We start from the raw sequence: 14,270 nt of genomic DNA on the forward strand, positions 1-14,270 counted from the left end.
GATAAAAGATCAGAGCTCACAAAATCAGATATGAGATCTTTTCTATATTTACATTTTAAATTTTGGACTACTCTGCTAGTGCTGGTATGTCAGTGAACGTCATTTATGTCGGATTTATATTTTTATTTTTGTTTTTTTCTCTTCGGTTGGTTACACATACGCTACCGAAATGAGGCGTGCGCAGTCGCTAAGAATCAAACATAGATTATGTAACTTTCAAAAGAATAAAAAGCGTCAGGAGCACAGGAGAATCTCAAGGAATGAGGGTTGTTTCATTGTTCAGCAAAAAGTGTGAGCGTGAGCGTTAAAACGTCCTGCAGATCTTTGGAGAAGTTTGGGTGTAAAGACAGATGTTGGAACCACAACTCTTTGAGATCTGAGCATATTTTGCACTGTTATTTTTCTCTTCTGTTTTCAATATTGTGGAGAAATACTTACTAACCCCTGTATCTTTTCGTTCTTTCTTTCTTTCTTTCTGTCTCTCTAGACAATGTGGTGATCTACTCGGAGAAAGATGAGTTCGACAAAATGAAAGCTCCACCTCAGAAGACGGTGAAAAGGTGAGAGGATGCGTCTGACTCACAAACAACTTCACCACACTTTCACTCTTAATATAACTGGATGACACTGGACTTGATAGAAGCTGATAACAAGCATGTCAAGGGGGTTAAGAGCATGTGTTGATTACCTTGATGATGGGTGAGAGTAGAGATAAACCACTAAGGCTTGGGACTATGGAGTCGGTGAAATGGGTCATTTTTTACTTTTGGTAACACGGGACATGGAACTTTTTAGCTCTTTATACCGCTTGTGTATGAATGCGGTCTATCGGCTGTAACAATGTATATTTACACTTTATTTTGTGCTTATTCTTCAGTGAATATTACACGTGTGTAGAGAACATCGTACTCTACTGTGTTGAGGTGCACTTTATGAGCGTGTGTGCTTTTCTGTGTTCGTATGTGGCGTCAGAGAGACTTTGCAAAACAGAAAGAAGCTTTTGTAAAAAAAATCATTTTCAGCATCTGCCCGTAATTAAGCCACCACAGAACAAGTCACTGCAGTAGTAATAGCAGTGCTGCTGGTCGTTTTTTTGTTGTTGTTTTTTTGGGGGGGGGGATCTGCATATACGTGTGTGTGTGTGTGTGTGTGTGTGTGTGTGTGTGTGTGTGTAAGGTATGTTAAAAGCAAGTTCAGCTGAGGTTTTTTTTTTCTCCTTGTTTTGTATTTAATGAAGCAGAGAGCCATTATGTGGCTTTGGAGCAGGCAGAGAAGTGGGTCTTGGGTGGGGGGGGGGAAGGACTGGTGAGGTAGCATAGATGAGCCCTGAAGCCTAGCAGTCTGTAAGAGACTGACAGAAGTGGATGGTTGTCATGGATGGGGGTATTTATTCCGAGCTTCGCCTAAAAACCACTGCCAGGTGAAAGCATGTCCTGGCAGACAACAAAGAACAACAGTTTTCACACCTTCGTCTTTCGGCGTTTATCTCATCCCCCGTGTGCAGACAATGCTGCTTTATAGCCGCTAGTGGCTAACGTGCAGAAGAGAAGTGTGGGAGTCGATGATAGCTTTGAGTGTTGCACCAAACCTACAGTGATCCATTGTGCTCGAACGTTACAGCCCCCTGTAGTGAACATGCTTGGATTAATATGCTGTTGCAATATATGGGTGTAAATGAGAGAACAGATGAGACACACAGGCACATACACACACTGCTCAGCATCAATGGCAGTAAAAACCGTGTGGTATAGCAGCATGCCAGAGGATGTGCTAACTCACTGCTTTAGCTGCCAGATTGGGTGTTAGATGTCCGGGGGAAACAATGCCATTTTGTGTGAGCGTTCAGGAGAAGAGCGTGGGACCGCGAAACAATGGCATTCTGTGAGCATCTCTGTCAACAAGGTGCTTTTGGGAGAAAATCCAGAACAAGCATAAGGGGAGGAAGAGGCCGGGTACTAAAATGATATTACATGGTATCATGTGGTAAAACGCAGGGCTATTTCAGTCAATCACAGCAGCGGCTCAGAAACATCGGCAGCTATGGCAACAACAACAACAGCATTCTTCTCCCGCTCGTTTGTCAGCGTTCTCATCAAGTTTGCAGAGACACGAGTCATTCTGTAGAACATTAGCGGTCAGCTGCAGCATGAAATCGCGTCGCACAGCACCAACACTACGTACACAGTTATTTTGTTTAATAGGACGCGAAAAAATGCATATGTGTGTATGCATGTATAGAGCTGTGCACAGAGCAGTGACAGTCAAACGCATATTGATAATAGTTCCATCCGTACCGTAGGAAAACAATGGTTTGCTGGTGATGCGTCTCAGTGTGATCTGCTGCCAAGGCCGCTGACCGAACTGCTGTATTTGAGGACTTGGGAGCGAGAACATGTTGATCTAATATGTTGGGAAATACACTTTCTTGCTGAGGGTCAGATATAATGCCTGTACAGCAAATAAGAAAAAGCAGCTGGTTAGCTTAGCTTAGCATGAAGAGAAGAAACAGTCACCATGGCTCAGTCTAAAGGTAATAAAATCCTCATGCCAGCACATCTGAAGCTAATGTAAGTCAGTGCCCTGTGTCCAAGAGACAGACCAGCACACAACCGACTGTAAAGCTGCAGTTCTTTGTTTCTACGCTTCTTATGTTCAGATGTGTTTCTCCCTTTGTGTGCAGTGAAAATGACGCGTCATCAGAGAACGAGCAGCTGTTGAGCCGCAGCATCGACAGCGACGAGGAGGCGGCGTCCGACAAGCAAGGGTCAACCGAGACCAACAACCCCAACCCGTGCCTCGTCAATCTGGGAAACAAGCCTGACCTCTGCCTGCTCTCTCTGGGCCTCTTGGATCGCGACCCAGCCTGCAACGGGACAACCACCAATAACATCCCGAGTCCCAACCACATCGCCAGCACCAACCACATCAGCAGTGTGAATGCAATCAACAACAACAATAAAACCCCAGGGGTAGGAAGAGGGAGCTTTTAAAGATGTTACTATCGTAAAAATATGATTACGAACATCTGCAGTTCAGTTTGATCTTCAAATCGCACATTTTGTGCTGCTATTTATTTATTTAAATGTTTTTCCTACACAGATGCTTCAGAGTCGAAGAAAAAAGATCCTGGATCTGTACGCCAGAGCCTGCAACGTGACAGAGGGTAAGTTATTCATCTTGCCGAGCCTTGTAATCAAGAAGAGAATAAAGTCAATACTGTGGCGGCATTTTCACTTCTTTCCGGGGGAAGACAAGCTCTTTACAGACAGTGTTATTAAGTGTTGTGTCTGTTTTGAACTGAGACATGGTATCAACTGCCATTTTCAAGAAAATTGCTTGATAAAGTGGAACTTCGGTGGAGAGAATTCATTGCCTCGCTCCACAGACGTATTTTTCACTAATTGGACTTAATCAGTACTACACATTTGTTTAAAAAATGACTTCCCCCTAATGCCTGAAGAGGCATCTTTTCAGATGACATCAAATATTAGTGCATAGAGGCTGAATACAACAGCAGCAAAGTAGATGAAGTGAGAACAAAGACCAAATATGAAAATAACAGCAACTGGATTGGTATAAATAGTAAATCTAACTTATCTAACATACAAATAGACGAAGTACATTTTTCAAGGATTCAACTTAGATTTGCGCATATTCTTTAAATCTTGATATAATTAACTGTTTGTGTAACAGTAAGTTCTGACACTCCTGTCTCTGTCCAGGCCTGAGCCCCACTGAGCTTCCCTTTGACTGCCTGGAGAAGACCAGCCGCATGCTGAGCTCCTCCTACAGCAGCGAGGCGGCAGTGGTGAAGACGTGGAGGCATCTGGCCGAGAGCTTCGGGCTGAAGCGTGACGAGATCGGAGGCATGAGCGACGGACTGCAGCTCTTCGAGAGAGTCAGCACGGCAGGCTACAGCATCCCAGACCTCCTGACCCGCCTTGTACAGATCGAGAGGCTGGACGCCGTGGAGTCACTCTGCTTGGACGTTCTGGGCACCAGCGAGACGGGGGTGGCTGCCGGCCGGCAGGGCATCAACAGCTTTCACAGCCAGTTGGTCTGTCCAACCCAGTGCTCATCTCCTTCTCAGCGCTGCGCCAGTGTCTAAATATGTGGTGGAGAAGAGACTTCAGAGACTTGGGGGTCTTCAGGACAGATACTGCTGACAAGGACAGCTCGTATACAGTATACACCTTACCCCCATCACATGAAGAATGGCAGTGAACCTCCCCGTGCACAATCCTTTGCTATGATGGATTTTCTCTGTCAAGAAGCTAGTTACCTAACTGACTATGGCCTTCATAATTTTCTGTCTTTCTAAAGTGTGACAGAGTTTGAGAAAGACAAAAAAACAAGGATCAATTTTGCTAGTTTGAATCTTTCGTACTTTTTACTACAAAAAAAAAGGAATAGTTTCTCTCTCTCTCGAATGCTAGGAATGTTTTAAGCAAAAAAAAAACAGCTAGATAAACTGTGCGCTGGACGCAACACAGTAACAGCTTTTACAGCCTTTTTTCCAAAAGTTTTGATACAAAATGTGTTATGCTGATGGAAACCAGCGCCAATTCTGTGCCTTTCTCACACCAGTATAACAGTGGGGCGACTGAGGAGGACTTCTTTCTCGTCCTTCTGGATAGATCATGCAGCTGACAGGAGATGTTCGCATCTGCATAAAGTATAGCAGGAAGCAACCCGGTTTGACCACAGCATCAGCTATCGTTCCTAACTTCATCTGTGCTTTCATCTAACAGGGAAGACGGCAGATAGTATGAGCTCCCTACTTAAAATGCAATTTCTTTTGCCCCAGCTGGAAATGCTAAAACTTCACTCAGTCCAGCTTTCATGTGGAAAAACTTTTGACATTTGGGAACAAACCGCCTTGTGATGTCACCAGCCTAAACACGACTGCAGTCAACATTACAGAACAGTATTGTCATTTTTTTTAAGAATTACCTAAAGACAAGCAGTATGAAAACTGTGTTGTCCTTTGAGGTCAGTTTGTTTATTAGAGTTTGTTTAGCCATTTAAAAAAAAGTAGTCAATGAAGATTTTTCTTGTCTGATTCTTCGCCAAAACTACATACTGTTCCTTTAAAACACAGATTATACAGAAAACATATTTAAGCTTAGTTGGCTGTTTTTTTTGTTTTAACCCCGTACACTACATGAATATAGCATCACTCTCCTGCTCGTGTTCTGCCTGAACTCACATGTAAATCCCAACTTTAATACACACACACACACACCATTACACTCTGTTACTACAACTACTTCCTCAGCATTGACCCAGTCTGTGCCCCCCCCCCCCCCCCCCTCATAAATCTTCCTCTTCCCGCTTATTCCCCTTTTACCCCAATGCTGCGGTCTAGCGCTGCCGCCAGCCCTAATTATTTGGCGTGTGGCTCCCCGGGCCCCTAATAGGCTGAAGTGTTGCGGTTTACAGAGCGGGTGCAAAGTGCCTGTGATTTCCAGCACCCAATTAAGCATTTAGGGCCACTTAACCACTGAAAGCCCAGTGGAAAAGTTGTAAAAACCCTGCATTAAAAAAGAGAGATGCCACGGCATAGGCATGACTAAACGCCCCCGGGGTCGCTGCGCTGTGAACGGTGCACTACTGAGCCGGTCGTGGTGGAAACGGTCGTCCTATAACATCTGACCTTAGTCAGCTTTTGTGGTCGGCTCAGTCATGCTCAGACAGGATTTAAGCTCCCCTCTCCCCAATGGGACCAATATGGCAAATGAGAACAATATGCAGCCGTGTGGGCTGTCCTCTTCTGAAAGGCAGCTGAAGCCGATTAAGTGTTGTACGTACAGAGACTGCGGGTGGCTCTGATAAGCATCCAGTTAAACTTTCTGAAGAAAAAGCATCACATTAATGCTTATCTTGGCTTCATTAATAGATGATGTTAAAAGATAAGATGCTGTCGGTCAACGTCCCGCTTCCTCCAGCAGTTAAGCTTCAAAACTCAGCAGTGAGCTCGAAGACCAACTTTCTTTCACAAACATTGCCAAGACTGACTTTGATCTCATGTCTTGGGAACAGGACTGATCTTTAGCTGACGTCTGATGCTGTCAGCACACCGTCACATGAACTCTATGCACAAAACGGAACACATCACCTGCTGCAGATGCTTTTCTGTTCTTCTTCTACACTGCAAGCTCTGGGGCTGGACTCCAGTACTTGAACCCGATTAATGTGCATGTTTATCACGGCTGCGTTCATAATTGACTTTCTCTTTAACATCTGCTGTCAAGGCCAACAAAAAGGGCCAACAAATTTGAATATATTTCCTCTTCAGAGCAGGGTTGTCTTCACCGAATTTAATTCAATTCAAAACAGGTTTAACTAGTCGTTTTTAATGATGTTTTATGCTGTTGAACTTTTGTAAATAATAGATTTGGTGGTTTGAATTCAAATGAAATGGACCCAAGCCCTGTTTTCAGACAGGAAAAATCTTGTTGTACATACATCATGCTGATGAACCACGGAAGCCAAACATGAATTACTTACCTCAGTAGCACACACAGTATAGTAGAACATGTAGAAACACACACAGACTCATCACCGAACCAAAGTATAACTGTATATATAACTTATTATTGTACATAATGTATACATTAATAAAGATGTATGGCAAAAACTGCTTGTTTCTTTTTGTTTAACAATGTGAAAACCAAGTTTTTTTTAATAAGGAATTTTGTTTGAGAGGTGATTGGATCGGGCCGACAGGATCAAGAGTTTAGAACAATCTGCCTAAAGGACTTTAAATAAAACAGTATTGCAATAAAAAATTGACATAACTGATATTTAAGAACACTTTTATAGACTTACTTTGATGCTGTTAGTTGTGCATTTTGTGCTGGTATGCAAAACTCAAAAGCTAACGGCTTTGTGAGGCTGCCAAATGCTAACGCTGGCATGCTAACGCAGCTGGTGTAAGCAGGTATACTCTTAAGCATGCTCACCATCTAAGTTTAGCCTGTTCACATGTTGGTGTTGAAATATTGATCTGTTGACTGAGTGGCCGATGAGAGCACTAGTGGTGCAACGTAAGACAATACATGAAAACAGACAAAACTCAAGCAAAGAAGAAAAAGATCTACATCAGTTTGTCAATGTGCAGCATTTAGTTCGCGCTGCAAACACACACAACATGAGCAAATACTGTGAACAGACGTGCTGCAATGACGAAAAAACATTTCCATTAGGAAAAACATGTAAATACAGAAATGTGTATGTGTTTTCTTGAGTCAGTCTGAGAGTGACTTGACTGTCTGAGCCAAACTTCATGGCATATTCAACCTCGTCAACCTCTTGCTAGTGCTAAAGTCAGGGTCAGCACTCATTATCTCCACTGCATTATGATGCTCGGTGGACCAACAGACATTTCCATCCATAAAACCACACTGCCAACATAGTTAAAAATGTGTCTTAAGTATGCCAATAAATAAAAAACATAAACACACGGTTAAAAAACACAATGGGTTAATAACTAGTAACACAAATTAGCAACACTGGCTTTACTTTATCCAGCACCAGCTTGGTTTTGTGACCCAGTGTCAATTTAATTGTGTTAATGTTAACCAATACCTCAACAGAAGGGTTGAGTAACCCAGCAGTGATGTAAAATTAACACTGACACTGGGTCAAAACACCCCTTTGATACTTCTTGATCAAGCTAGCTCAGTATGTGTCAGTTCCTTACTGACCCATGCTGGGACCCATGCATTGTTTTTCAGTGTGTGGTACAGACTCTTAAAGTACGAGTGTGTAGAATGTAGTGGCATCTGGTTGTAAGGGGTGCACTGTTTGGTTTGTCTGCCCTGGGCTACTGTAGAAACAAGGCAGTGCAACCTGGTGGAAGTGCCCCCATCCTCATCACGGGATGTATATGTGTGTATGTGTACTGTATATATTAATGTTTTAAAGACATGAACTTAATATATCCTTAAAAAAATGAGCCATTTATGTCGTGTCAGAGGTGAATGACACTCAGATGACCCCGTGTATTGTTCTGCCCCACATTGTTAGGCTGCCATTCCAGCAGACGCTGATCGGGTCATTAATGGTTTAATGACACCCAATGGAAAATCTCTATTAACAACATTTTCCAGCTCATTCAATACTCCCCAACAGTTAATTATAGATCATTAAATGTGACAATTTAACTACATGGTTCATCCAATAAGAAATTATTTCCGTGGAAAAAGACTGTAGGGGCATTCAGGCATTAGTTCCCACTCTCAAATGTGCTTTTATCTCTCTCACTGACTTGCCACTGCAAGTTGCGAAACCAATTTACTCCTTTTCACAGATAATAGCTTAATTCTTCTAATTTTATTGAATTATAATTTTTGCACTATCAACACATGGCTGTTGAGGCCCTATGACACCAACGCGCTAGAGAGTTTTGTGCCGGACAGAGAGGTTCTGAGTGAGAAGTAAAGATAATAAATTAATTCTTCTTATTTTATAGAATTATTTCTTTGAAGCGGAAAAAGCTTTTAGGCATTCTGTAACCCTCAGACTGGAATAAGACACAATCAGATTTCTTAGAATACTGTTTAAAGTTGTTTTGCAATACCTGGAGACAGAATCGTTGGGGTGTTGTTGAAGTGTTTTCATCACATACGTATGTCTTGCACCATATCTCGCCTATACAACAGTATTAGACCCATCAATGGCAAAAAACCTGTTTTGAGGTGGGGGGTTTTTTTTCATGGTACTTCGCAGTTTGAAACTTCCTGTAAACACGATACAAATGTTGACGACTCATCCTGCACTTGGGGGCGTGTGTTCATTTTTCTTTATTTCATAACCCTGCCATGGATGTTTAGGCTGTTTTTTTATCTTGAGCTGCTGCCTGTTTTTTGGCCAGGACTCCCTTGAAAAACACATTTTTAAATATCCTGGTTACATAAAGGTTAAAAAAAAAAAAAGCATGCAACATGACCTGCACCAACATAAAAAGCAAAAGACCATTTCTCCAACAAGACATTAGCTACGACGGTGTCACCCCTGCATAACACTCTGTCATCAGCCTTTATATTGTGTGTAGGCGTGTGTTTGTGCCAAGATTCCCAAGGCCTTAGCTAATTGATGAGGTGTGTATGTTCTGGCTCTGGATCTGAAGTCAGGTTCACAGAAGGTCTGCCTGGCACTGGAAATGCCGGTGACGCTGCTGTGGGGCATCACATCAGCGCTGAGATCTTTTTCTCGTCATGTTTCCAATATTCACAATTGCCCACAGATAATCCATCCCAAGTGAAGAGCCTTTTAGCCTGATAACACGCACACATTGAGCAAACATGTACGCAGATGTGTGTCTTAAGGGGCTGTTTTAGTGCTTGGCTTGATTTTAAATGAGAAGGAGGAGGAGGAGGATGAAGCCGTGAAGAGCCACTTCAGGGCAAGGAGTGCCAACCATGAGACTAATTAAACCTCCTCCAGTCGGTAACGCATTCACCTTTCACGCAGCAACTACACGCACGCGCTGATCCCTGTCAGTCACCTGGAAGCACATCAAACAGCGAGAGTTCAACTACTGTCCAGACCTCAGGTGTATTCTCTGCCACTTTTTTGGATCCAGAAGTGTCTTGTCTGGTTTGCGGCCTGAACTTTTTTTGCACTCTTAGTAATTAAATTCCTTTCAACAGCAATAACTTTCAATCGCGCAATTAAATATTGACTTACGCACTGTCACACAATGTTATAAAATACACTTAGCAGTGCATCTTGCAGTTAACTGTGAAAAACATAGGGACGGATGCTTTGTGAAGCTGCCACCGATTCTCAGTGGTCATGAGAATAATCTAAAGGAGTTAGGACAGAGAATTCTCCTGAAAATGAAAGAGCAGGAGGCAGGAACAGCGGCTCAGTGATTAGACATACTTTGCTGGAAATAACAGTGTTCAGAATTACTGAGACATACTGACAGACAGAAAAGACGTACGCTGTAAGAATGGTTTAAGAAGCTTCCATCAACGCTGAACCTTCGAGTTGATTCCGCCGGATGCACTGTTCTCCACGAAGCAGCACATTTATGTGAAGTTTCAGGTGAGTGAGGTTTTCACGTTTTAAGTAGAGCATCAGTCTTAAACTTTGACATTTCGGGAAATATGCTTATTTGCTTTTCTTACGTTAGCCAAGAAGGTTGATACCACTGTCAGGTGAAGACAGGACATAAGTAGCATAAAGCTCAGCTGAGCAAAGACCGGAAGCAGGGGGAAGCAGCTGGCCATGCTGTACAGATGGGTAGACGTTGTGAAGAAAGAGTCATATAAAGCAGATTCTGTTTGTGTATAAATCCAATAAACAAAATCTATTAAATGAATTAGTGAGGTGCTAGTGGGCCATTTTTAAATATTGGACATAGCCATTCCCGCCTGCTTTCATTTAATAATCGTCCACAGGCAACCAAGAGAGACGAACAGGTCTCATTTTCCACATCATGTAAAAATCCACTCAAAAATGGCCAATAGAAAATTGTACTAATTCATTAATACATGTAAATTGTCACAAATTAGTACGTGATGCCCCTTTAAGGCAATTACATGAGCAGTTTCAATGGCATTATCCATCTTTTGGCAAGAAAGTGAATAAGTATGTTTCCCAAAATGTTGAATTGTTGTATTTTTTATTCAAGTAACAGTGGAGCTCGAGGGTAAAATACATAATCTGCCAAAAAGCGGGAAAGGGTTTGGTCTTCTGCAGATCTAATTTGGGATTACTGTTAAAAAACAATTCACGATCGAGTGCAGACTCGAACATCAGCCCTTGAAGATTCTGTGATTTTGGAAAGATAATGACGAAGGAGACAGAAATTTGGAGAGACACTGACACACGAAGCTTGGCCAAAAAACACGCAGGCAGAGAAGAATGAGCGACATGTTTGTGAGTCCTCAATTGGGACTGACACTTGATTTTTTTTACAGATACAATCATTATCAGATGCAAAAAGAGGTTAAACAAATGGGGATTTGGAAACCCTTGTGATCTGAGCCTGTCGACCATAAATAACCCCTGACAGCTGCTTCCACTCACAATTCCTTCACACACACACTACCTCATTTATAGTCAGGTATATTACCAGACCCTCCATGTGCTTATTATATCACTCATACAGAATATTTATGCATAGTGCGGCTGGTGGAAAAAAGAAATATACATTTGGTGGTCTCCAATGTCAAATCGCTGATTGACTTGACTTTATGGTTGTGCTGAAGTGGAACCGCTAATGTTTCCCCCTGCCAGCTTCCCCCACCTACCAAATAACATTTTAATGAGGTTTACCAGCCAGACCAGAGCAGGGCCACTCTATACGGTAATTTTCCGAATTTTAGGTTCACTGGGAAAAAAACAAAAAAACGCAAACATAAATCAAGATCAGCGTATAGAGCCGTATAAAAGGTAACAAGGACCAGACACTGCAGTGCCGACCAGACTTAACTAAAGTCCCGAGAGTAAATAAATCACCCGTGGACAGTTCCTGGAGTCAGCATGCAGGCAGTAAAGCCCTGTTAAAGTCACATTCCACCCAAAATTTGAATTCATGCCACTTGAAATCAATTCAAAATAAAATACAAAGAATCTAATCTCTTTTACTCGCTTTTATGTTTTTGCATAGTAATATATTTCCTCTCTCTCTCTTCATAAATGCATGCATATAGGCAGTGGCCAGTTTTTACTTTACTTTTCCACTTAACAAATAAAATGCAATAAAAACACAACAGCTCTACCTTCACACTGCTTCTCTACAGCTTAGAGATCACCTTCTACAGTATCTGCATGGACACTATAGTATCAATCTAAAGATCTATTCATCCACAAATCCTACCATCAGTGGCTTCTTGGATCCATATGCTCAACATTGCATGATCCCTTTGTGCATATGATGAAACAGGTGAAGCGAATTAGATTTGCAGTGGCTTTTTTCTCTCTTTTGGCATGTTGAATCTCGCTGACCCCTGGTTACTGACCAGAATTCATTGGCCGAGTTTTGAGAATTGTGGAAACCTCAAACCTTTTTTTCAGACGCTTTGAGTTAGTGTTACAGATGGCTGGATCAATTTAGCAAGAATAAGTGGGACAAAGGAGAAAGGGAGACAATGGATTTGCAAAGTTACCAACAGCAGACCCCCCTCCCCAAGCCTTACAGGGTCTTAAATGTAATAGATGTACTCAACAAGGATAAATGATTGGTAATTCCGAACATTATTGCCATTCATTTGTTGGCCAGTAAATGTGCAGCTCTGATCGGACTGTCATGTGTTACCATCAGCCAATGCTTCAGATGAAGCCTAGGCCAAAAGATTAGTCAAGAAATACAGTAATGATGAATGGCTTCGCAGCGAGCTCCAATTTTCAATCAATTTGTACTCAGTCTGCAAGGCGGACGTGCTTGGAGGCAGAAGAGATGGATGCCGAAGAAAACAGTTGATGATAAAACGATGATCTTGACAGAGAGTTTTTATTCACCGCACTGCGTCTTGCCTTGATGTGACAGGGCGAAGCTGGGTGGCTCGGTGAAGAACGGCAGTCACGGGATGAGTGTTTACGTGGCTGCTGTGTGCAGAGTGTGCTGATCATACAGCCTGATGATTCCATCTGATATCATCCAGATGCAACAAAATTCACAACAGCCACAACTGGAACGCAATGTAAATACTCTCCTCCTCCGTACTGCATGCAGAATATTACCTATTATTTTTGTTATAGATTCTCCTCTGCTTACGGCTGATGACAATTACTGAAGTAGTTAAAATGTGTCGGAGAGAGAAAGAATTTAAGGTAGGATGAGACTTAATCAGGGTGATGTGCTCAGAAAGAACGAGGGGGATTTCCCTTTTTTGGACTCTGGCTATTTGAGATAAAAATGATACTTTTTTATTTACAACAACACAAGAATTTTTTAAAAGGCCAATAAAAATGAAATGTTTTCCAGTCTTTTTCTATAAAAACAGATGCGGTGCCAGCGCACTGAGAACAAACCAAACTCATTTGGGTAACAACATAATGTTTCATTAAAAAGGGCTAAACTTTAAGCTGCAGCTCACTCCTGAACTTTCAGCACAGCCGATCCAGAAGCTTCCAAACAGATCGACAGAAAAACCTGGTTTCAAAAATGCTCTAAACAGAGTGAATCAACTGTAAATGCTCAGCTTGTTTTCAGGATGCACGGCTTACAAAGTTGCTTTTAACCCATTGCACCGTAGGATGCTAATTTTTCTTACATTAATTCCAATACCACCATGTGTGCCCTTTTTCATCATCGGCTCTACTGTGGCTGTAACGCTTGGTGCAGTTCCCAAGAATCTGCAATCGCTCAAAGAGTCATTTTAACTCAAATATCTGAAACAGGTGGCATTTATTTGGGCAGAACATTTTATTTCAAACATCTTTGCCTCTCTAATGTTTTCATTTTTTTAGAGATGGTGTTTAAACTCTCCAGGTTGACTGTTTTTATTGTTATTATTTATTTGATTTATATGCAATGCTACATTTTGTTTTTGCCAGTTTCTGACCACGCTATGCAGATTTATTTTTCCTTACATGTAGCCCTAAACGGAATGTTATAATGAATAGCTGATAAATTAAGATTAATTGATACTCATGTGCTCAGTAAAATTGTAAGAAAAAAAAAAAAAAATTAAAAGCCATTCTATTTCAAGGCTTCCTTTCTCAGCTGAAAGTCGTTTGTGCTTCTTATGTTCACTTCTATAATAAATACTTTGCAACACATTATAGTAAAGTGCACATAATAACCATTAACGACTTCCTTCTTAGCATGCATATTAGTTTGGCCTCACTTCAGGATGTGGAACATTTTCTAAGTATGAATTTGGAGTTGGGAGTGTTAGTGTTATTAAGGGGGATTGTTCCTGTGGTACTCCCACCTTCAGGCCCATACTAAGCAAAGCATTTTACCGTCGTCATTCATGACCAACAACAACCATACTATAGTATAAATAAGCATTAATTTGGTGGTTATGAGGGAAAAATGTTATGACTTTATAGTAAAATGCATGCTCATATGCAACTAGTTAATGGTAACACGTGCACCCTGATATAAAGTGATTGATACGTTTCTGCCAAAACCGATACCGATTATTGTGAAAAATATTTGGAACCGATATACATTTTCGACTTTAGACTTTTATTTATCCCACATCGGGGGAGTAAAAAATAAAAATGTTATTGTCAAAGAAGAAAAGCCAGCGATGAAATGTACAAATTACTGAACTACTGTTTTTCTGCTACTCCATACTTCC

At 41.6% G+C, this 14,270-nt stretch overlaps 1 protein-coding gene across 3 annotated transcripts in view; it reads left to right on the forward strand.

Annotated features, from left to right (window-relative positions):
• edar (ectodysplasin A receptor) overlaps nucleotides 1-6,640 on the forward strand; it is a 44,162-nt gene extending 37,522 nt beyond the window's left edge. For all 3 annotated transcript variants that reach the window (XM_030428735.1, XM_030428736.1, XM_030428737.1), the window contains 4 exons: nucleotides 488-560; nucleotides 2,681-2,969; nucleotides 3,100-3,163; nucleotides 3,723-6,640. In XM_030428735.1, coding sequence (XP_030284595.1) covers nucleotides 488-560; nucleotides 2,681-2,969; nucleotides 3,100-3,163; nucleotides 3,723-4,108 — 812 coding nt within the window. In that variant the 3' untranslated portion in view covers nucleotides 4,109-6,640. The remainder of the gene's footprint in view (nucleotides 1-487; nucleotides 561-2,680; nucleotides 2,970-3,099; nucleotides 3,164-3,722) is intronic.
• The last annotated feature ends 7,630 nt before the right edge of the window (nucleotides 6,641-14,270 follow it).

This window comes from Sparus aurata, chromosome 9 (assembly GCF_900880675.1).
Source record: "Sparus aurata chromosome 9, fSpaAur1.1, whole genome shotgun sequence".
Taxonomy (NCBI): Eukaryota; Metazoa; Chordata; class Actinopteri; order Spariformes; family Sparidae; genus Sparus; species Sparus aurata.